The sequence below is a fragment of the Oryza glaberrima genome, chromosome 12 (genome assembly GCF_000147395.1).
Source record: "Oryza glaberrima chromosome 12, OglaRS2, whole genome shotgun sequence".
Lineage (NCBI taxonomy): Eukaryota > Viridiplantae > Streptophyta > Magnoliopsida > Poales > Poaceae > Oryza > Oryza glaberrima.
The window spans coordinates 7,900,767-7,924,531 of record NC_068337.1 but is presented as its reverse complement, the minus strand read 5'-3'; the positions used below and the strand labels follow the sequence as shown (position 1 = coordinate 7,924,531).

At 43.9% G+C, this 23,765-nt stretch overlaps 2 protein-coding genes across 2 annotated transcripts; both read right to left on the bottom strand.

Annotated features, from left to right (window-relative positions):
* Positions 1-6,943: 6,943 nt before the first annotated feature.
* On the bottom strand, positions 6,944-10,556 carry LOC127756794 (laccase-24). The gene is made up of 5 exons (XM_052282166.1): positions 10,412-10,556; positions 9,787-9,941; positions 9,312-9,694; positions 8,245-9,222; positions 6,944-7,280 (listed from the first exon to the last, which is right to left on the bottom strand). The coding sequence occupies exons 1-5, from the start codon at positions 10,502-10,504 to the stop codon at positions 7,150-7,152; spliced, it is 1,740 nt and encodes a 579-aa protein (XP_052138126.1). The 5' UTR covers positions 10,505-10,556; the 3' UTR covers positions 6,944-7,149.
* Positions 10,557-12,970: 2,414 nt separating this feature from the next.
* LOC127756246 (membrane metalloprotease ARASP, chloroplastic-like) lies at positions 12,971-22,337 on the bottom strand. Its single transcript, XM_052281638.1, has 2 exons — positions 21,913-22,337; positions 12,971-13,145 (listed from the first exon to the last, which is right to left on the bottom strand). Exons 1-2 carry the CDS (start codon positions 22,335-22,337, stop codon positions 12,971-12,973), a joined length of 600 nt encoding a protein of 199 aa, XP_052137598.1.
* Between the last annotated feature and the right edge of the window lie 1,428 nt (positions 22,338-23,765).

The window sequence follows — 23,765 nt, the reverse complement described above, 5'->3', positions numbered from 1 at the left end:
TTACTCCTGTCCACCAAAATTTCCTGATAATAGCAGTGATTTTATTAAGGAGATTTTTAGAAAGAAGGATAGTGGCCATGTAGTAAACAGGGAGAGAGGCAAAGACAGAGTTTATGTAAGTGAGACGGCCAGCATGAGACAACTTGTTAGCTTTCAGGGCAGTTAATTTAGCTTTGAACTTGTCAATAATGAACCTGTAGATAACAAATTTATTTCTATTGGTGACAAAAAGAGGGTGACCTAAATGCCTGGTGGTAGCATCCATAAGATTGACAGGGAAAATGAGCCTAATTGCCTCTTGCACATTATGAGGAGTCTTCTTGCTGAACATAATTCCAGATTTGTCCCAATTTGGAGTTTGCCATGAATTCCTGCAAAAGTTGTCAATGATGTGTTTTATCTGACTGGCTTCTTCTCCTGTTGCTGAACCTGTAATAATGATGTCATCTGCATAAAGAAGGGAATGAATCACAGGACCAGAGTCACTGAGTCTAATGCCTTTGATGTGATTATTTTGAAGAGCCTCATTTAATTGTTTAGAAAGTTCATTAAGAGCCAAGACAAAGAGATAAGGTCAAAGAGGACAACCTTGCCTTCTACCTCTGTTAGCATTGAAGGAGCCATAAGCTTGACCATTGATATTCACAAAAAAAGAGGAAGAACTAATGCAGGACCAGATCAAATCAATGAAATGATGATGAAAACCATGTCTTTGAAGGGCAGAAGCAATAAAACCCCATTCAAGTCTATCAAAGGCTTTAGAAAGATCAATTTTAAGCATAAAAGCATTTTGAGAGTAAGAGTTTAAACCAAAAGAATGAACAATTTCCAGGGCAATAATGACATTGTTAGCAATTCTTCTGCCAGGAATAAAAGCATGCTGAGATTAACAAACAAGATCAGTCAACTTATCCTTAATTCTGTTAGCAATAGATTTAGCAATGATTTTGTAAGGTACATTACAGAGGCTAATGGGTCTGAAATCCATAGGCGAGGTGGGTCTGTTCTTCTTAGGAATGAGGACAATGTTAGTTTTGTTTAGATCAGGAGGGATGTTACCTGTTTGGTAGAAATCTTGGATTAGCGCCATCAAATCATTTTTTATCCAACTCCAAGCTGATTTGTAGAAGGCAGCATTGAGTCCATCAGGGCCTGGGGAAGCATTTCTTCTCATTCCTTTAATGATTTGCCAAATTTCCTCCTCATCTGGAATCTGCCAATCTATATCTTGCAAATTATTGATAACAGGATTGTATGGATTAGGATTTTCAATTCTGTCAGAGCAGAATAAATCAGAAAAGTAATCCACAAAAACTTGAGCAATGTCATCAGCATTAGTAATAAAATTATCATTGCAAACAATGGAAGCAATTCTATTTTTCCTCCTCCTCTTGATGGCAGCTTGATGAAAAAAGGAGGTGTTCCTGTCACCATCTTTCACCCATCATTTTTTGCTCTTTGTCTGTGATGATCTAATAGTTTCTCCTGTAGCATGTCATATTTCGCAATAAGGTCTCTTTCTTTGTCAACCAGATTGTGCCTGTCTTGAGATGATTGAATCTGTCTGATCTCTTCTTCTGTGTTGGCAATTTGATGTTGGAGAGGTTTCTTCTTCTTGCTCTAGGCAACAAGCTGCTTACTGAAAATTCTTGTTTTGCTAATAAAAAAGCCATTACAGTTTATCCAGCAATCTTTAGCAAAATTATTATAGTCTTGTTCTAGCAGCCACCAGTTTTCAAACTTGAAAGATTTTTTTGGTTTCCTGAAATTAGGGTTAAGCAGAACCAAAATAGGAGCATGATCACCACAAATAAGAGGTAAATGGTAGACAGTAGTATTAGGAAAGATATGGCACCAATCAACATTAGCTAAACATCTGTCCAGTCTTTCAAAGATGACTTCCTTACCCTTTCTCTTGTTAGTCCAAGTGTAAGCAGGGCCATTGTACCCCATGTCGATCAAACCCAAATTTCTCATGTGATGACAGAAGATAGCAATACGATTAAGATTAGGGGGATTACAACCCAGTTTTTCATCAGGACTCATAATATCATTAAGATCACCCATACATATAGAAGCCCTATGTCTACTTTGAGTCACAAAAGCACCAACATCATGCCAAATTCTACTAGTATCTTGGTGAGAGGCATCACCATATATACACAAAAGATTAAAAAGAGTGCCACTAGGGGTATGTACACCTACACCTAAGATATAATTAGCACTACTCTTCAACACGGCGATGTCCATCTCATTGCTCCACAAAAGTCAAAGACCACCAGAAGCATTAGTAGCAGGGACTATATAACTATTATCTACACAAAAGGCATTATTTAGATTATTAACAGAAAGGGAATCATTTTTTGTTTCTGAAATGAAAATTACCTAAGCATTTGTAGAGGAGATAATGCGGCGAAGATAAAGCATTTTCCTACTGCCAAGGCTGTCGCCCATGCCCTGGCAGTTCCAACTAAGGAAAGTCATGGCCCCTTTGGCGCCTTGTGGGCTGGCGCCAAATGCCCAAGAGATGAGAGACTAGCCAATTCCAGCCCATCACCAGAAGCTGGAGTAGTAATCCTAGTGCAATTGTCAGCTAACAACTCTCCCCACTGCAAATTCCCAGAAGCAGCAACAGGCAGATAGGGACCAGGTCCTCCGAAGCCAGCACTTGAAGAGTGAGAAGCAAAATCTTGAGCAGTACTAACAGACCTTGATCCTGGCGAGAAAGAGGATGCTTGCGCAGCAACAGAGTTTTGAAGGCTGAGAGTTTGTCCAAAAGCTTTAAAAGCCCTTTCATGATCAGAGAGTTCCACATCCACCAAATTGCCCCCATCATTAGAAGAAGACTGACCAGCTTTATCAACATCCGGAAGGAGAGATCCATGGGGAGTGACAGAGAGAGGAACACTGCGCTTCCAAACATGCTCTTCTTGAGGTCTAGAGAAAGCTTATGATCTCCTATCCCAGCAAGAATTTCTGCTTCTAGCTTTGGCTTCTCTTCTTGGATTTGCTCCTTTCTCAAGACTCCCTCCTCCACCACATCTGAGCTGGCTGGAAGCAGTGTCTCCACCATTGAGATCAACTGAAATGGGGGATGGTTCTCTTGCTACTCTTGCTCTGACATCACCCCAGGAACTCCAGTCACTGACTGCACCGGTTGGAGGGGCTGCACCAAAAGACCACCCTCCTCCATGACCTCCTCCAGGATTGCCATGGCTATCCACCACTCTTCTCTTAGCACTTGAAGAGGAAGAGAGAGGTAGCGGACGCTTTGAACCAGCATCATGCCTTAAAGAGGAGGAAGGCAGTAAATTTCCACCGGCTGGCGCAAGTTCAATAACCCTGTTCTTGTCAGTGAGAGTTTGGGTGGGACTTGCAGCTTGAGCAGGCAGTTGAGGTTCTTTACTCAGTTGTGAATGATTAAGGCAATGCAGAGAGCTGAGAGGGATTGAATTCAATTCTTTCTGAAACTGATCAGATGCAGGCAATTGATTGTGGAACTGAAGTTTCTTCTTTGCTGGGATCACATACAAACTATTCTTGTCTTTTGCAGCAGCTGAAGCAGTTATTGGTTGGTCCAGATTTAGGGAGTGAGCTTTTGCCAGATGAACTAACTGCACCCTGGAAGGCTGAGAAGTGGCATTTTCTGCTGCAGGCAAACCATCCAGGTGCTGAGGGATATTTTGCTGCTGTACTAGTTTGTCTTCTATCATGGCTTGTTCTACATCCTTCTCAACAGTGGCAAACTGAGCACTTTTTTAACTAACTTGGCTTGGGCCCACCAAAGCATGCAACCCTGTCTGTTGAGCACTATTCACCTGTCTCATCACATTGACTATGGGAGCACCACCATGCGAGCTTGCACTAGTACTAGCACTCGGATTAGCAAAGTGTTGCCGAAATTTTGCAACAAGAGAATTCTTGTTTTCCTTTTCTAAATCCTTCATAGCTTCTGGAGGCAGATAAGAGAGTTGAGTGATCCATTTGCCATATCTATCATTTAGTTGAACCTGAGCATCAGCCCTCTGTTGAATGATAATTCTTTGTTTGATCGGGCAAGCTTGGGAATTATGAAACATTAAACCACAGAAGGTGCAAATACGGTGAATCCTTTCATAGTGCACAAAGACTCTAAGAGGCTCCCTATTATCGATGTCAAGATTAACAATAGCTTGCACTGGCTTTGTGACATTCATCTTGACCCTAACACTCATGAACTTAGGGTCTTTCTTAAGGTTTTCTTCTAAAATCGGATTAGTAGCAGATGGCTCACCAATTTCCGCAACCACTTTCCTAGCTGTATCTTCAGTTCTAAGAGCCATGGGAATGCCATAAAACCGGACAGTAACCATAATGGATTTAAAGGTATATGCAGACAGAGGCTTAAGCTTTTCATCAGCAGTAGCCCACTCCATCAGAAAAGTATCGCTCCCAAAAGACCAAGGTTGTTTGTTCCAAACCCACGAGAGATCTTCCCAAGAACGAAAATGAGCCATAAACAAATTGGAGTCGACCTAAGAGATATCCAAGAAACAGCTACCCTATACCTTGCTCAAAGCTTTTTTCAGTGGCTCCAAGGGGATGGCTCTGATCTGGCCACCCGAGTAGCCCCACCTTTAAGAGCATGTTGTGGTTGGCTTCCAGCTGAGCAACCTCTGGGGAGTACTTGACTTGAACAGTGGCTTCTTTTGGAGGAATAAGGCACAGATCCTGAAGCGAAGCCACAATATGTGGAAGCGGATCAGGATCCGGGGGATCATTCCCAGATTGAAAGGGAACTAAAGAGCTGGAAGGGTTTCTTTGGGAGGCCATGAGGTGAGACGGAAAAGCGGAACTGAGTGAAGGAGGAAAGGAGAAGGGTGAAAAGAGGGATTAAAGGGGGAGGGAAACAGAAAGGAATCAAAGGGAAAAGCGAGGAATCTTGGCGGAAGAGAAGCTTATGGGTGGCTGGAATGAAAAGCAAAAGAGAGATGGAGAAGGAGGCATGCTACAGTAGCTACTGACCAGCGGCATCAAGCCGACCTGACAAGGATGTCAGTATGACGGAATCCATAGTCACACTACTATGAAAATGTCTCTCCGGCTACATCGCTCGTTTTCCAATTATGCCTCCTTTGTCAAGCGTTGGCACATTATGTGGTGTGGCTTTTTGAGGTCTTTGCCTGTATTATCATCTTAGACTGAGTTTGGAAGTGAGGGTTAACCTTCACTCCTAGCACGTAAAACGGAGTAACGGTTAGCGTATGATTAGTCAAGTATTAGTTAAAATAAATTTTGAAATAGATTAATATGATATTTTGAAACAACTTTTCTATGTAATATTTTGTAAAAAATATACCATTTGGCAGTTCAGAAAAGCAAACGTGCAAAAATAAACGAGGAGGTAGAAGTTGGGAAATGAGAGATTACAACATAGCCTTAGATGCCATGCATGGGCAGCGCCTCAGGCTCTCCATTTATAAACAGAGCAACTCGATCACCCAAATATCTACCATTCAACTGGTCAGTTACGAAAAGTCGATAAGGAAGACGTCGACAAATTACCAATTAAATCTATGAAAAAGAACGAATAACCCCACCCCCCCACCCCCACGAACTATCATGGTCGACCGAATTACCCTCCTAAACCCGAAAACTAGACATCGTTCACCCTGAACATTCAATACCAGCCAAATTACCCCCCTCGACCCAATCTAGAGCGGTTTTATCCTACGTGACGTACGCGTGGCAGTCTAGTCAGCATTTTATTTATAAAAAATGTGGGACCCACCTATCATACTCCTCTCTCACTCTTTCTCTCTTTCTTGCTGGTTGGCAACAGGCAGGGGATGCGGAGCGGCGGCGGCCGGGGACGAGGAAGCAGTGACGGCCGCTGCCACGACGAGCAGCCGCCCCTCGGCACGGTGACGGATGGAGGCCGGTGCGGGAGGCGGCGTGGGACGCGGAGACGGAGGCGGCAGCGGTGGTGGCCACGATGAGCAGCCGCCCCCTTGGCACGGAGACGGACAGAGGCAGCGGCGACGCCGCGGGCGGGACGGACGAACGGCGGCAGTGGCGGCGAACCACGCGAGCACGCCCCCACTGCCGGCCTGGTCCAGGAGCCTGCCGCCGCGTGGCGCCTCCTTGGCGAGCTCCAACACGAACCCCACCATCGCCAGCCGCCCGTTCATCCGCTCCAAAGCCGGCCCATTGCACGCCAGCACGTCCCACAGCCCCGTGCTCGCCGCCGGCTTCGCCTTGGGCACCGCCACCGCGGGGCTCAGAGTCGGGGTCGGGGTCGACGACGTGGTGAAACCAATCAAGAATGCTCAGCTCACCTCGGCTTGGGCCCTGATGACGAGAGCGACAGCACGCCGGTGCAGGAAGAATCCAGAAGGCTACTCATCATGGCCGCCGCCGCCGCTCCGTGTCCCCCGCCTGCGCCGATCGGCGAGAAAGAGAGAGGAAGAGTGAGAGAGAGAGTGAGAGAGAAGAGAGAGAGGAAAAGTGAGATAGAGAGGAAGAGTGAGAGAGGAGTATGACAGGTGGGTCCTATATTTTTTCTAAATAAAATGTTGACTGGACTGCCACGCGTACGCTACATAGGACAAAACCGTTCTGGATTGGGTCGAGGGGGGTAATTTGTCTGGTACTGAAAGTTCAGGGTGAACGATATCTGGTTTTCGGGTTTAGGGGGTAATTCGGTCAACCGCGATAGCTCGGGGGGATAATTCGTACTTTTTCCTTAAATCTAGCATCCACCGCGCACCAGACTGTGGAACTCCCTTCTAACACACCTTCTCCCAACCCCGCCTACACCCTAAGTGCATGCTTAATGAAAGGCTTGGTGGAGTTTGATATGGAACTAGAGAGGGAGTATATGGATGCACAAATCACGAAGCTTGACGAGCAGGATGCAAATAATTTAAATTTCACCCCAATTTTCCCCCGTGGAATATGACAATAAGGAAATCCATTCATTTTATTATGGAAACCTCCCAATTAATATTACAAGATGACCTCCTTAGAGAAACGCACAACATCCATCACACACTTGATCAATGAACTTATTACAATACTGAAATACTGCATGGAACTAATAAATGAAGAAATAAACATTTCCTTTCTGAGAACTAAACCCAAAAGCTATGGAATCTCAGTAATGATCATCTAGCACTGTGGCAAGTCCGATGGTGGTGGCGGCAACGATGTCTCCGGCGTTGGACCGTTCTGAACCTCAAACACCATGCCAAGCCCGAACTCTAGATGAGCATCGAAGTGGCAGTGCATGAACCAAACCCCTGCATCAAACACACAAATGCCAAATTTGATTTCACAACTGTAGTCAAGTCAACGAAATGATCAGAAGAAAAGAAATTCTGGGTTGTAGTTACGGGTCATCTTCCCTATGATCACTAAAAACGTGCAATTTTAGATGTCGACAGTCTTTGGAATTCACCGTTGACTATAATCAAAAACACAAACTCTGATAAAAATCGTATATTGTGACATATTTTTCAAGAAAAAATTACTGCAATCATTTGCATTTGCGTATAATTTAAACTGTTTGAATATTTACATCGAAAGTTTTAACGAGACATTAATTTGGTATTACCACGTATGTGATACACTTATAATTAATAGTACTCCCTCTATTTCATAATATAAAGTTTTAAAAACTAATATTTCGCTAATAATTATAACCATATGAAAGTAAATTCAAATTTTAATCTATGATATTATTTTCAGCAAATAAAATTTAGTTCATATTATATTGATTGTTGGTCATGCTTTAAAAGTTGAATCTTACAACGCATGTGCGTCTTATATGATGGGATGGAGAGAGCGTATGATTTTGTGTATATATATATGGGCAATATATCCTATGCACACAGGCCCTCACGTGTACACACGTGCACACCAACTAAAAAATATCACCAAAAATTCTAGAAAAAATCATACACATACTTTCAATTGTATTACACTTAGGGTTAAAATCTTAACGTCAAATTCATTATATTTTAGCCGTAACAAAAAAAACAAAAAATCTGACAGTTTTAAGGTTGCAATTTTGTCAGAATTTTATCTTTTTTGTTATTCTCTATGTAGAATGAATTTGAAGATGCGATTTTACATGTAGATGTAATACTATTGAAAGTACATGTATGAATTTTCCTAGAATATTTGTGATAATTTTTAGTTGGTGTACACGGTGTGTACACGCGAGGGCCTGTGTGCATAGGATACGCTCCCATATATATGTACCTGGGTTGTCGGCTATGAAGCGGATAACGGCCCAGCCGCCGGTGGGGACGGCGACGGTGTTGCGCTCCTGCGGGTCGACGAGGTTGAACTTGGCCGGGTCCGTCGTCTCGTTGTAGTTGCCTAAGCCCTGGGCGAGGACGAAGAAGTTGAAGCCATGGAGGTGCATCGGGTGGCTCTCCTTGGACACCAGCCTCGTGTTCTGCAGCACCATCTGCACCGTCGAGTTGTACTTGAGCGTCTTCACCTTGGTCGACTTGAACGTGTGCTTCAGCGTCGCGTTCTGCTCCGATGCGTCGGCGGTGTAGTCGAAGACGATCGGCGGCGTGTCGGGGAAGTCGCGGGTGTAGACGCCGTCGATGGAGCCCTTGTACATGGCCTCGAGCATGGAGGTGGTGTTCGGGAGGATGAAGGAGGCGTTGTTCATGCTCGACGCGAAGATGGTCCTATTTTTGTTGCACTCCATCGTCTGCTCCGGTCCGCAGAAGGTGTCTCCCATGGAGACAGTGACGAACATGTGGGTGTCAACGGCGAGCGGCACCCGGTTCGGCACCAGTGCCGTCATATTGGAGAGGAACCGATGCGCGGTGGCCGTGTCGTTGTACTCCGGCATCTCCGGCAGCATGGGTGGCGAGGTTGCCGGGCCGCCGGCGTACTCGACGATGGCCGTGCCGTTGGTCAGGCTGTACAGAACGCTTGCGTTGATAGCATTAACGGCGCTGTTGTACGGGATCACCGCCATGTAGTAGCGCCCGCCGACGGCCGCCGCGACGCCGGCGTCCGGTACCAGGAGCGCGTCCACCGTCTGCCCCGGCGAGATGACCACCACGTCGGTCTTGTACGGCTTGGTATAGCACGCGTCGGCTGCCACCACGTTGAAGCTGTGGTTGGCCACCTTGAAGAAGAGCGGCGTGTTGAGTGCAGCGTTGATGATCCGGAGCATGTACGTCTTGTTCTGCTTCAGCTCGAACTTGTGCGTTTCTGCCATTAAGAAACCATCAAAATTCAATTGCCATCTCGATTGCCGACAATATATTGTATGTCTAATCGATCGATCTGCAAGAACATACGGTTGGGTGCAGAGCAGTTGTCGTAGAAACCGCCTGGCTTGCCGTTGATGGTGTACGCGTCGGCGTGGGCGGCCGGGATGCCAGTGTGCAAGGCTTCCTGCTGCAGGTCATACACGTTCCTCTTCCACCACTCACCGAGGATGACCACCACCTCCTCGTCGGGCACGGGGAACGGGTAGGCCTTGGCGCCGCCGCGAGGTTTGATGATGAGCGCGCCATAGACGGTGGCGCGGAGGAAGGAGAAATGGGAGTGCCACCACAACGTGCCCTCCTGCCCGGTGACGTTGAACCGGTAAGTGTAGTTGCCTCCGGGACGGACCGGACACTGCGTGACCATAGCCGGTCCATCCGCCCATGGCGTACCGCGCTGGAAGATACCATGCCTACATCCAAGACACAATTGATGATAATCCTTCGTTCACCGTGGATGAACGTAGATATTAATTTTACCGTTTTTGAGAAGATAAAATATTACCAGTGGATGGTCATGTTGTAGGGTGACTCGTTGACCATATGAACAACCACCGTGTCGCCCTCAGTGGCAACGATCGTCGGGCCGGGGAGCTGACCATTCACTGCAGTTATGATCATTTCCTGCTGGCATAGCTGACTAATGGAGAGATTACCTACCTGCTCAGTTCAAAAATGTAAGATTAAGACATGGTTTAGTTCGATCACCTTTGACAAGTAACCCCTCCTTGAACACAAATGAAGTTCTACTCCCTCCGGTCAAAAGTATATATATATATTTTGTTGTGCAATTTTGCACCCATTTTTTTATCGTAACAACTAACATAAAATCTAATATGTTAATGTGAAGAATCTTGTCACACCAGTTTTGCAGTTTCAAACTAAAATTCTTAAACATATTAATAATAGTCCATATTTGGAAACTGCAGGAAAAAGTATTAAAATTTATGTATTTGATTCCAGGAGAGTTTTTTTTTTTATGTCATGTCTACGTCTTGAGCCAAAAGCCCTGTCTCATGAATTAAAGATAAACAGTGTTCATGCATGTTGCGATATATATGCGATAAAATAGAAGAAAAAAAAAACTGCATGCAGAAATGGAAGTATATGAAAACTAGATAGAATATTACATTGAAAGTGTACTCCACAACAGCAGCTTGAGCAACGGAAGCAACCAAAGCAAGCGCAAATGGAAGAAGAAGAAGCGACCATGATCTCGCCATATTATCCTTAACTATTTGTGTACCAAATGGATGTTCGAGATGGACAGGTGAATTGGTTTGATTTTGGATGAAGTAAATTATGGTTCAAGATGAACTATTTATAGAGATGTTGGAGCTGACTGGTTCAATCATCAAGGAAGACAATTAAACAGACTTTGAAATTTCATGCTTAACTACGGAGAAAGAAGACGTGCATAGATTCTTTTCCGCGGCTTCAGAAGTGTTTTTTCTCCGCAAGTATGGAGATTATATATATCCAAAAAGACAGACAGGCAGTTAAATTTTCAGATACTCCTTCCCAAGCTTGCTTTACTAGCTATAATAGTTACGCACATGCTGATGTTGTTTTTCTTTGGAAAAGGTTGACGAATCAATGCTTCTAGTTCAGTACTCTCATGTATGACGATAGATATAGTAGAAAACAATTGACAGTTTCATGGTTTGTTTGGTGTGGTGCAGATTCCATAGATATGTGGTGCTCATGTGATGCGTAGTTATAGAAAAGTAGGTGCAAAACCTTTGGCCGTCCAATCGAGCACATCTGATATATCCCCGACAGTTCTTGCACATCTCAAACAACTTCAACACTGCAGTAAAATATGAGATATTTTTTGGGTTTTTTTTAGCCCAGAAAAATCAACTCATGGACGCGGCTGGAATCAACGTGTGTGATCATCCACATCATAGAGGCTTTTTATTATCCGTGTCAGTGATAACCCACATAACAGGCGTAGAATGATTAAAATGTAGTTGTTGCTTAGGGCCGGTATCGTTAAGGTTTTTGTAGCGCCTTGCCAATTTTCGGCAATGGTAGAATTGACTATTGCAGATGTTTAGATTGTTGCTTTCTCCGTTTCAGGTTATAAAACTTTCTAGTATTGCTTACATTCATACATATGTTAATAAGTCTAGACATATATATGTGTTAAGATTCATTAATATACATATGAATGTTGATAATACTAGGAAGTTTTATAACCTAAAAGTACCAATTTTTTTAAGTAAGAATTGCTAGCTAGGCTACTGTTTAGTTTCCTACTAAAGAGTATTTCATCGTGGACTAACTAAAATCAACCAAACCAAAAAATAGGCAGTAAAAGATTTGGCTACAAACAAAATAAGCCATAAAATTTTCAGCAACACCATTATTTTCGTATGGTTAAGTTACGTTTGGGAGGCAAAGAACCAAACACAATAGATCTTAATGTGATACAATTTGGGTAAAACAAGAAATACGACATGGAACATATCCTATGCACATAAGATTCCCATGCGCGTCAACTAGCAAATGTCATGAAAAGTTCTAACATATACTCTTAATAGTATTACATATATATAGCAAAGTCTCATATTCAAATTTATTATATTTTAGCCTAAAAGTTGAAAAAATTAACAATTTTAAGAGCAGAAATCTGTCAGAATTTTATCTTCCTTTTTGTCACGGCTAAAATATAACAAATTTGAAGATAAAATTTCACACATGGGCCAGTGTAATACTCTATTGAAAGTATGTGTCTATTTTTTCTAAAATTTTGTGACATTTGTTACTTGGTGTAGATTATCTTCATAGGATATATTCACACCTATATAACGTTGGATATAGAGATGAAAACGATACGAAAACTTTATGGAGTTTGGACTTGTTTTCGGAAATGGAAATTGTTGCTCGGATTTTTTTGGAATTTTTTAGAAATGGAAATGAATTTTAATTTTTATGTCGGAAACGGAAATGAATGTGATAAGGGCATTTTTCGTCGGAACTCGGAATTGGTCAAAAACATTCTATACAATTTCTCGAAATTTCTAGAGTTACAAAGGCCCGTACCATAGTCCATATACACTACTACACCAAACATTTTCCTGGACGCGAGGCACTTTTGATTCTAGGCGGGCCAAAAGAGCAACCGCACAGGATAATCAGGCGACCGGCATCAGACAGTTACCTGCACAGGAAAATCAATTTTCCTATGCAGACCACTTAACACACCCGCACACGAAAATAGCCTTATTTTCGCGTGCGGGCGTGTTAAGTGGCCCACACACGAAAAGCCGCGCGCCCTCCCATCCCCCTCCTCGATTTCTCCCCTCTCCTTATCTCTTCCGTTCCTCTCTCTATTTCTATCTCATTTCTCTCTTCCTCAGTTCCTCTCACCCTCTTTTCTTTCTCTTCACCACGAGCGCGCGGGGGCGGCGGGCTGATGAGGAGGCACCGCCCTCCCCGGCCTTTCTCCTCGGCGGGCAACGGGGGCGGGTCGGCGGCGGGGAGGCGGCGGGTCGGCGGCGTTGCTCGGCGGCCTCAGCTCCACGTGGCCGAAGGAAGGCGCCCAGGTGGCCGCGCTGGATCTGACGCGGCCGCGACCTCCCCCTCTGCTCCCTCTACCAGATCCAGCGGTGGGGCGGCGGCGGTGATGGTGGCAACGGTGGCGGCGCGGCAGTGGTCGGCGGCGTCGCGCAGTAGCCTCAGCTCTACGCGGCCGGAGGGAGGCGCCCAGGTGGCCGCGCCGGATCTGACGTAGTCGCGACCTCCCCCTCTGCTCCCTCTGCCAGATCCAACGGAGGGGCGGCGGCGGTGATGGTGGCAATGGTGGCAGTGCGGCGGCGGTCGGAGGTGCGGAAGAGGGGCGGCCGGCTGATGTTGCCTCTGTGTTCATTGATGTTGTCTTCGATTTTGATTGAAGTGTTCTTCGATTGAATTGTCGATTGATTTGGGTGATTGGGAGTTCGATGCATCCGGCGGAGGGGAGGGGTGTCGGCGTCTGTGCGGCCGGAGGGGAGCGCGGATCCAGCCGGCGGGCGGCTCGGATCCGGCCGGCGGGAGGCCGCCGCCGACGAGGAGGAGGCAGCGGCCGGGAGCGGCGGCGGCGGCTCCGATTCTAGGGTTTTTATTTTTTTGGAATTTTATTTTTTTTTCGGTTTTTTGTTTTTCTCGTGCGGGCGACATAAGCGCTCGCACGCGAAAATTGGATTTTCGCGTGCGGGTGTGGGTGATTTTCGCGTGCGGGTGCGCCACCCGCACGTGAAAATCGCGATTTTCCTAGACCTTTGGGTGCGTGCGGGCCGCTACCCACACGCAAAAATCATTTTTTTTAACCGCACGTGAAAATCAGTATTATAGTAGTGATACCATAATAATAGCCTAGACCAATTCAAGTGAATTAAGTAGCATCCTATTGATTGTGTTTTCTGATATACCGTTGACTACTGAGACTAGAGATAGTAATTGGACATGATAAAGTTTTAACCTTAGTTTGAGGGGGTTTTGTATTTAGATAAATTTACGTAACCGTATCCATGTCGGTCGTTCTTATTCGCTACATTTTTTGTTTCAACAATATTCGATTCCATTTTTATCCAGGATTTCTGATTCGGATTAAAAAGATAGAAACGGAAACTATAGAGATGATTTCCGATCCGTTTTTATCCATAGTGGGAGTGCATGCATATATTATGCATTGGTAGTCATTCTCACATTATTGTAAAAGAAGGGCCATCATGATGTATGCAAAGTGGTCACCTTTGTCACATGCTGTTCAAGTGGAACCAGAAGTAAAGAAAGACAAGTTTTGTATAACTTATTCCGGGCTTCTGAGAAAAGGTTGAACTACGAATGTCATAACTTTCTCGTATGAACTGCACCTACGATCGCAAGAGTTATCCAGATGTGATAGATTGGAGCCTAATCATGAAAACCATCTTCGAGACAATCATTGAATTCGTAAAAGAGATTACTACCTCCATCCCAAAATAATTGCAGCAGTAGATATCCGTGTCCAACATTTAAGCATCCGTCTTATTTAATAAATTTATGAAAAAATTGAAAAAAATAGAGTACTATTCATATTTTATCATCTAATGACAGTAAAAATATTAATCATAAAAATTTTTAAATAAGACGAACGGCCAAACGTCGGAATAAACAGTGTAAAACTACACTTATTTTGGGACGGAGGGAGTAATTATCTGGTCTTAAAAGAATAACATATCCTAAAACACGTGGTGTCAAACATCGAACTCTTAAACCATTAATTAATTATTTAAAATTAGGACTTCCATAAGTGAAAATAATATTAGTGAAAACGCAATTTTTTTCTTTGGAACCCAACACATTTGAATTTGTGAAAGAGAGAAAGCACATCTTCCTGGGGCAGTCAGCCATCAACCTTTTCTTCGGTGTGCTCAGCTGTCATTATATTTATCGGATGTTACAACTGCAAAGTCATGCATTCTTAGCAAAGGTCATTTTATTCTATAGTAGCATATATCATTCTCAATTTGAAAAAAAAGTAAAGTTCATGTCTAAATCAAGATTAACGTGTGAGTTAAGTCCTTAGAATTTAATCACACGCTTAGCTGAAATTTTACCGGAAGCATATTAACATAAATAAGATTGATGTTAATTCGTTAGTGTTTACTTCAGCTAGCATATGCGCACCTCCAATTACCAAATGTTGTATATGTGTGAGTACTGTTTGACCTATGTACTTTTCAAGAGTTTGACAGAGAACAAAATTAATGGATCGATTTGGGCAAATATCCTACAGCTATTCTTGGCATCCACAATATAGCAAAATAGCAGCTAGTAAGCATTAAATATTACCTTATTATCGGATAATAACCACTGTGGAGGTGGTGAAGAATTAATACCGGATAGTAGTGCTACTAGTATAAGCAAATAAACAATGTTACCTTCTGACACATCATGCCAATGTCTCTAGCAAACTTGTGTTTTTTTCCAAAGTGGACCCCACCTTACTTTCCATCCCCTACATAAACATTGTGGATGCTGTGAACAACTACTACTACCCAGATACTATGGCCCACACTAATACTGACTTCGGTAAGATACATTGAAGATGCCCAATATAGAGGCTGAAATACAGCTCATATGGTTGTCATCACGTCTCTGCACTGGTGGAGAAACTATCTTTGGTCGGTCGGTCAAATTCCACAATAGTCCCAGTTCTAATAAAAACCGGGACTAAAAAGCATCTTTAGTCCCGATTTAAAAGTTGAAGGGCACTTTTTGATCTTTAGTCCCGGTTGGTAACACCAACCGGGACTAAAGATCATTTTTAGTCCCGGTTCAAGAAGTTGTCAGGTTTAAAACAGATCCCAATTATTTTTACTACCGGTTGGTATAAACAACCGAGACTAAAAATAGATCTTTTAGTCCCAGTTGTTTATACCAACCGGGAGTAAAGAGTAACCCGACCCGCTGCCATCTCGATAATATCCGCGTGCAGACCTCTCGATCTCCTCCCCTCTCATTAACTCCTCCATCCCTTCCTCTCCCCTTCCCCTCTGTTCCTTCCTCCCATCTGTAGCTGCGGCCGAGCGGGAGCGGCGGCGCCCGGGCGGGTGGGCACGGCTGCCGGGCGGGCGGGAGGGCGGGCGTGGCGGGCAGGAGGGCGTGCGCGGCGGAGGCCGAGCGGGCGGCGCGGCTGTCGGGCTGTTACGGCGGGCAGGAGGGCGGGCACGGCGGAGGCCGAGCTGGCGCGGGGCGGAGGCTGGGCTGGCGCGGTGGCAGTCGAGCGGGCGGGGCGGAGGCCGGGCTGGCGCGGCGGCAGCCGGGTGGGCGCGGCGGAGGCCGAGCTGGCGCGGAGGCCGAGAGGATGGAGACCAGGAGGCCGGCGGCGCCCTCCCATCTGCTGCCGGATTTTTTTTAATTTGTGATTTTTTTTTGAATTTGTGATTCATTGGATTTGATCTGTGATGTATGTGATATTGGATCTGATCTGTGATGTATTTGAGTTGTGATGTATTTCTTTTAGGATTGTGATGTATTTTTTGTTTGAGATTTTGTGATGTGATGTATTTGTAATCTGTGATGCATTTCTTTCTAATCTGTGATGCATTTCTTCCAGATCTGTGATGCTACTTTGATTTGTGAATGATTTGGGGATATGATTAGTGATATTTTGGAAGCAGATCGATTTGAGCAAAAAAAAAATCAACCGGACTGCTCCCACCATCTTTAGTCCCGGTTGGTATTACCAACCGGGGCTAAAGATGGATATTTAGTCCCGGTTATTTCACCCGGGAGCGTATCTTATGCATACAGGCCCTCGCGTGTACACACAGTGTACACCAACTAAAAATTATCACAAAAAATTCTAGAAAAATTCATACATGTAATTTCAATAGTATTACATCTACGTGCAAAGTCGTATCTTCAAATTCATTCTACATAGAGAATAACAAAAAAGATAAAATTCTGACAAAATTGCAACCTTAAAACTGTCAGATTTTTTGTTTTTTTTGTTACGGCTAAAATATAATGAATTTGACGTTAAGATTTTAATCCTAGGTGTAATACAATTGAAAGTATGTGTATGATTTTTTCTAGATTTTTTGGTGACATTTTTTAGTTGGTGTGCACGTGTGTACACGTGAGGGCATGTGTGCATAGGATATTTTGCCTATTTCACCCGTGCTATTCCCGGTTGTTTAATCGGGACTATAGGGGGGCTCCCAACCGAGAGTAAAGCCCCTTTCTCCACCAGTGCTGGTCAACCTAATCCTTGGCCGTGTTTAGTTGTTTTGGCAAAATAAAAAATTTGATGTATACGGACACATATTTGAAGTATTAAATGTAGACTAATAACAAAACAAATTACAGATTCCGCCTGTAAACTGCGAGACAATTTATTAAGCTTAATTAATCCATCATTAGCAAATATTTACTGTAGCACCACATTGTCAAATCATGGCGCAATAACGCTAAAAGATTTGTCTCGCAATTTACATGCAAACTGTGCAATTGATTTTTTTCATCCACATTTAATGCTCCATGCATGTCTCCAAATATTTGATGTGATGGAGAAGTTAGAAGTTTGAAGGTACTACACACAGACCTTATCCTTTACGGAATGAATTTCTTCTTTGGTGTACAGTGTACGGGCTTCAAACTTCAACACATTTCTCCATGTGATTGTCGCATGTTAAAATGGAAAAAGGGGGTGTCTACATAATGTGTTATTTCGTTCATCACAAATCATTGACTGTGGAAAGAGAAATTATATGTCAAAATATAATTAAGAATACGGCAAGCAATCTACTTGCCCAAGCAAACAGAAGTCAAACTGATTTTCATCGTAAAGAAAAGTCAATCTGATTTTTACTACTTATTTCATATTCCCTCTCTTTAAAAATATGCACTGTTTGATATTTTTATATATGGCCTTTGATTTTGATCATAACTTTTACTATAATAAGTTTATAAATGTAATAACTTTATGAGCTTATGAACGTATTTCATTACACAGGTCCACATACACCATTTATATGTTCAAAGTAGTCTACTTCATTCATCCCAAAACATAAGTATTTTTTTTATTTTATCCTAAGTCAAGCTATCTTAAATTTGATTAGCACCCCAAAGTCATGAGTTCACCATAGGAGCGAATTTCAGATTTGATTATTTAAGGGCTAAGTTTCCTGTTTAATAGGCTAAGTTCCTAATTTAAAAGGGCCGCATATATCCGATTAGATGTAGAGGCCGGGTAAAATAATACCCTCCTCAAAAAAACTTAAACTTGATCAATTTTATAGAAAAAATAATATTTACATACGATATTAAATGGGCATATCATTACATATGTTACGCAACATATTTTCCTAGTTTACTTGTTTGATGTGATAATAAATATTAATACTCCTCTCTATTAACTCACTCAAATTTAGGATAGTTTTGACTCAAGAAAAAAAAAATCAAAATACTTAATTTTGGGACCTGAAGAAGTAAAATTCATTGATAGTCAAAATCTTGGAGGTTTCATATGTTGTCATATATTTATGACTAGATTATAAATATACCAGATGTTGTCATATATTTATGACTAGATTATATAGGAGTATTTAGTAACGTTCCTTACGAGATAATATTCATTTGCATTGAATTATATATCCAAAAGAAATCTAAAATACATTTATGGAGATGCCAAGCGAGCTCTGTGTGAAATTGGCAGGTGAAGTCCTAGAGTAATGTCTGTGCAATTGGCAATGAAGTCGCTGAGAAATGTAAGCAGCACAACTAGTTCTGACAAAGAAATTAACTTTTCTTTAAGAGACACCGTGTAAACTCAGACGCTCATAACACGTACGCACTCACCCTATAAACACACATATACACTCTACCCTAGGATCTTCGAAAGATTAAGCAGGTATATCGTCTTGAGATTGATGAATCACCACGGACTCCTCACTGTCGATTGGTACGTTGTCTATCACTGAAAGCATTATTAGCCATAATACGAGCGCCGTTCAAATAATAAATATTTTTTCAAGTGGTCTACGAGCTGCTGCTCAATCTATTAGTTATGAAACCCATTAACTTTTTCTATACTAGTAATATCAATACGTGCGATTCACTAAAATAGGATTTTTTTTCCTTTAAATTCAGTCTGGATTTAAATTTAGTTGGGTTGATTCCACCGTAAAAAAATCTACCTGAGTTATGTGCTCACTTCGTGAGAAAAAAATCAACTCGATCAACTTGTGAGAAACCTCGCTCAACAATTATTTTGTTATTTCCCATGTGGACTATAGTTACTTGCATAACTTTGCATGCTGTACCTTTTTCTCGTCTGAGTCAGCATGCATGCTTCAGAAGAAAGCCTCCATTGCTTGTAGTAACAAGATACATGAAGGTAGTGGTTGATGGTCTCATACTGTTATTAGTTCGTGCTGACCAAAAGATCGATATTCCTTGTCGGCAGTCAAAACCTTAATTCTCTTTTTCTTTTTCTTATTTGTAATCCGAACGGCAGGAGTTCAGCTGGTTTATATATTGAGAAGAGAAAATAAATATGTTAAGAGATTACATATAGAAAAAATAAACAACTATATATACCCAAGGTCGCCAGGTACCCCAACATAAAACTATAAATTCAATACAAGGCCGGTTCCTCCGATTAATCTCCTATAACAACTTTCTAGGCAACTTGTTTTTCTCTTCCGAGAACAATCTTGGAACACTATTCTATATCAACCATAGTAATTGTATAGCCCCTATGGTTGATATTGTCCGACTTGTTTCGGCGTGATGTACTTGCTCAGAGATTGTAACCAGCCCGATATGGTGTTAAAACATCACTAGGGAGGCCCAGTGGTAAGACTATTCCATGTCAAAACCAATTGTGCCACACCTTGGTCATGTAATTAAGAATAATCCTTTGCTAAGGTGGGTTTGATATGATGTCTCAGAAGACTACAAATCCACACATTTAAATTCAGCAAACCGGCCCAAATTACTTATTGAGTGTGTTTTTTTCATGCTGGCCTTCAAGGTAATTCTTATTCGTACTCAACATACTTCTTATGTATTACTAGCCCTCACTCTCTTTGAAAGGATTAATTCTGTTTCAGATGGCTCTGGGGAAACATCCCCAGGAATCTACCTTTTTAACAATTTCTTTTGTCACAATTACCATGGAAGACACAGAGATTCAACATTCTTTTGTTCATGTAGTGAAAGAATATGGATCAAATATTCAGGGAACACATACGTACACATGGGTGGCCTAAGCTCATATTTCTTTTTTTTTCTTTTTCCTTTTTTTTTTGCAATTCTATGGATGCTTTTTCAGTTTGTGCAACTTCAGTTACAAAATTGATCAACTATTGATGTTTTGCATCTATAAATTTGTTATGCGTTTGTAGGCTTTGGGAAAAAGACGTCCACAAAGATAACACGCTTCAACATGTATCATCTAACAACAGCCCATCAGGTTTCAGAAGCATTTTCGTTTGGAATAAGTTCACCCAAGGTCCCTTAACTTGTTAAGGGATCCGATTTTCATCCTTCAACTAGAGAATCAGATATAACGGGTCCCTCAACTGTCAAAATCAGTGCAATATAGGTCCCATGGCGGTTTGGACGGCGGTTTTAGCTTACGTGGCTAAATTGACCCGGTCTTCATCTAACGTGGAATAGATGTGGCATTGACACTACTAAAAAATGGCCAAAGGTACTGGTTCCTAAAGGGCAATAGGTGCCGGATGAAAAAATCCGGCACCAATTGGTCGGCACTAATACTAGCAACCGACACCTATTAGGAAAAATAGAACCAGCACCTTTAACATTGCTCTAACCAAAAAAAAAAAGAGAGCCGGCTCGAATCCGAGCCGAACTCACCAAGCGCTGACGCCGCGCATGCGCCCATTCCAAAATCATATTCCCCAAACCCCAAAATCATCCATCAACAAATAAATTGACATCACAAAATGAACATATTCAACAACAAATCCATCAACAAATCCACAAAAACATGAACAAAAATTCTACAATATGACATCACAGAAAACTAGCAACCGCCCGCCGCCTCCACACTTGTGCCGCCGCTTGCCGGAGGGCGCCGCCTACCGCCTGCCGCCTCCCCTCCCTCCAGATCCGGCGGAGGGGAGGGTGCCGGCGCCGCCCGTCGGCCACCTCTGCAACCCGTCGCCCACCGCCTCCCCTCCCCTCCTACCAGATCCGGCGGAGGGAGGATGCCGCCACCGCCCGTCGACCGCCAGCTCCTCCCATGCACCGTCTCCTGCCGCCTCCCCTCCCGCCAGATCCGGCGGAGAGGAGGGTGCCGCCGCTGCCCTTCGACTGCCGCCTCCCCTTCAGCCGCCGCCGCCCTTCGACCTCTGCCACCCCTCTAGCCGTATCCGGAGGAGAGGGCGCACCGCCGCCAGCACCGCCGGGCTGCCGCTGAGAGAGAGAGAGGGATAGAGGGAGGCGAGAGAGCAAGAGCGAGAGAGAGACGGGAGCGACTTGGATAAGGATGGGCAGATGGATGGATAAGGCGGAAGGATAAGGCCGGCTCGCCTGGCTCGGCTCGGCTCCATATAGGTGCCGGTTTCTATATAAAACCGGCACCTATAACCGACACCTATAATTATAATTTATTAAACCGGCACCTATAATTAAAAACGACACATATAATAAATTATAGGTGTCGGTTTTGTATAAAAAACCGGCACCTATACTATAGGTGGCGGTTTTTCTTTAAAACCGACACCTATAATTGATTAAAGGTGTTGGTTTTATATGTTTTTAGCCTACGGGGGAGGGAAAAGCATTATAGGTGCCGGTTTTAACTATTCCGGCACCTATAGTGCCGATCTCTATGAGCTTTTTTTAGTAGTGTGACGTGGCAATTTGATTTAGAAATTAATAAAAAAAGTGACCCCACATGTTAGCTACACCAAAAGAACAAATTAAAAAATGGTGGGGCCCACGTGGGCCCCAGTTGTCATTTACTCCTCTCATCTTCTTCCTCCTCTCTCCCCTTCTCCCTCTCCTCCCTCCAGGAGCCGGCGGTTCGGCGACGTGGCCGGCCGGCGGCGGCGGAGCCAGGAATGACCTCGAGGACGAGGACGGCAGGGAGCCACGTCTGGACGGGGATGCCGACGGTGAGCACCTGGCGTAGATGATGAGGAAGGCGAAGAGGAGGTTGGCGGCGACGCCGGCGGATACGACGAGGAGGCGGTCGGGGACGGTGTGGTTGCGCAGAAGGTCCGGGTCGTCGAGTGAGAAGCCGGAGTCCGGATCGTCATTGGGGAAGCCGACGTATCCCCCAAGCGGGATGGCACTGAGCGTGTACTCGACGGGGTCGAGGCGGAAGCACGCGAGGGCCGGGCCGAAGCTGACGGAGAACATGTAGACGTGGATGCCGCGGGAAGTGGCGGCGACGAAGTGGCCCGACTTGTGGACGAGGACGTTGGTGGTTAGAACGGAGGCGACCAACGGATGCTTGGTCCAGATCGACGGGAACGGCGACGAGGTCACGACGGCGGTCTTCAGCAGGGCCGTCTCGTCAAATTTGAGGGCCCTGTGCAAAGTCATGGATAAAAACTTAATTGATGATATAATATAACAATAATTCATACTTCGTAATATTTCATAGCAATCTAGAATAGTCTAAAATGATAATCCAAAATTAGGGATTATCGGATTAGAAATTATTAGGAAGAATTAGGTCAGGGGTGCGGCAGCCCATAGGCGTCAGGCGACGCCGCAGCAATGACGTCAGGTGGCACGACCGCACGAGAGCAAGGGGAGAGAGGTGAGGCATCGTTTACTCCTCTCATTCGTTGCGATTGGCGATTGGCGAGGTCCGCAGTGGAAGGTGATTCAAGATTGTGAAGTGGCGTGAATGTGCGAACCGACAAAGACGCAATCGAAATCGAAACAACATGAAAAACAACAGATTTTGTGGACTAGTTGGGCTACCAAATTACTTATTGCATTGTATATCTAGTGTTGAAGTTTTGGGCCTAGGGGGCCCCTGAAAATTGGGGGCCCTGTATGGGCGCTCCGGCCGCACGCTCCAAGGGACGCCCTGAATCTCATTAAGGGAAAACTTCTTGCGGTCAATGTAAGACAATGCCTTAGATCCATTGACATAACATGTGGTCTTGCCATAAAAAAGAAACTCACCATTGAAATAAGATCTGACTACAAGCTTCTGTACTGCATCCATCTAACAAACCCTACAACCAATTCCACTGGATCTATCAAAGATTGAATGGAATCACCTCTAACCCTAAAAATAGAAATTTCTCCAATGCACATACCTTCTTGTTCCCTATACAAGTAGGGAAACCTCCTTTCAGCTGCATTGGTTTTGCACACCACCACCTGTGCCGGTGGCAAGAACCTCAGCCACCGTAGCCACCAACACCACCGCCACCCCCGCGTGCTTGCTCGTTTGGTTGTGAGGGAGAGAAGCACGAACAAGGCAGGGAGAGAAAGAGAGCTTGTGGCTGACGTGGCATCCGACGTGTCAAAAACTACAGTAAAAATAGCCCGAGGGGGTTAAGTGTCCGGTAGTGACACTTGAAGGGTGTATTATATCCGATTTCGTAGTTCGGGGGTGTATTTTGGACAAGCATAAGAGCGAGGGTGTACAATGGACTTTTCTCTACGAAAAATGTTGAGGAGTACTCGGTATCTTCCCCTTCCCTGGCATAAAAGAAAATGAATAAGTTCATCTGAGGTCCCTTAACTTGTCAGCAAATCCGATTTTCGTCCTTTAACCAGAAAACCAGATACAATGGATCCCTCAACTGTCAAAACCAGTGCAGATAAGGTCCCTCGGCGGTTTTGATGATGGTTTTAGCTGACGTGACGCCTACGTGGCTAATTTGACTTGGTTTTCATCTGATGTGGTAGTGATGTGGCACTTACGTGGCAATTCGATCCGGAAAAATAATAAACCCCGTGGAACCCACATGTCGGTGTCACACATAAATTAATTAAAAAATAGTGGGG

Bases quoted from the DNA above. Each gene is read 5' to 3' on its own strand.
- LOC127756794 (XM_052282166.1), bottom strand. From the start codon at position 10,504: ATGGCGAGATCATGGTCGCTTCTTCTTCTTCCATTTGCGCTTGCTTTG. The intron at 9,942-10,411 runs GTAATATTCTAT...TGAACTGAGCAG, and splicing joins TTGTGGAGTACACTTTCAAT to GTAGGTAATCTCTCCATTAG. The intron at 9,223-9,311 runs GTATGTTCTTGC...TCTTAATGGCAG, and splicing joins CAACTGCTCTGCACCCAACC to AAACGCACAAGTTCGAGCTG.
- LOC127756246 (XM_052281638.1), bottom strand. From the start codon at position 22,337: ATGACTTTGCACAGGGCCCTCAAATTTGACGAGACGGCCCTGCTGAAG. The intron at 13,146-21,912 runs GTGCTCACCGTC...CAATGAACACAG, and splicing joins TTCCTCATCATCTACGCCAG to AGGCAACATCAGCCGGCCGC.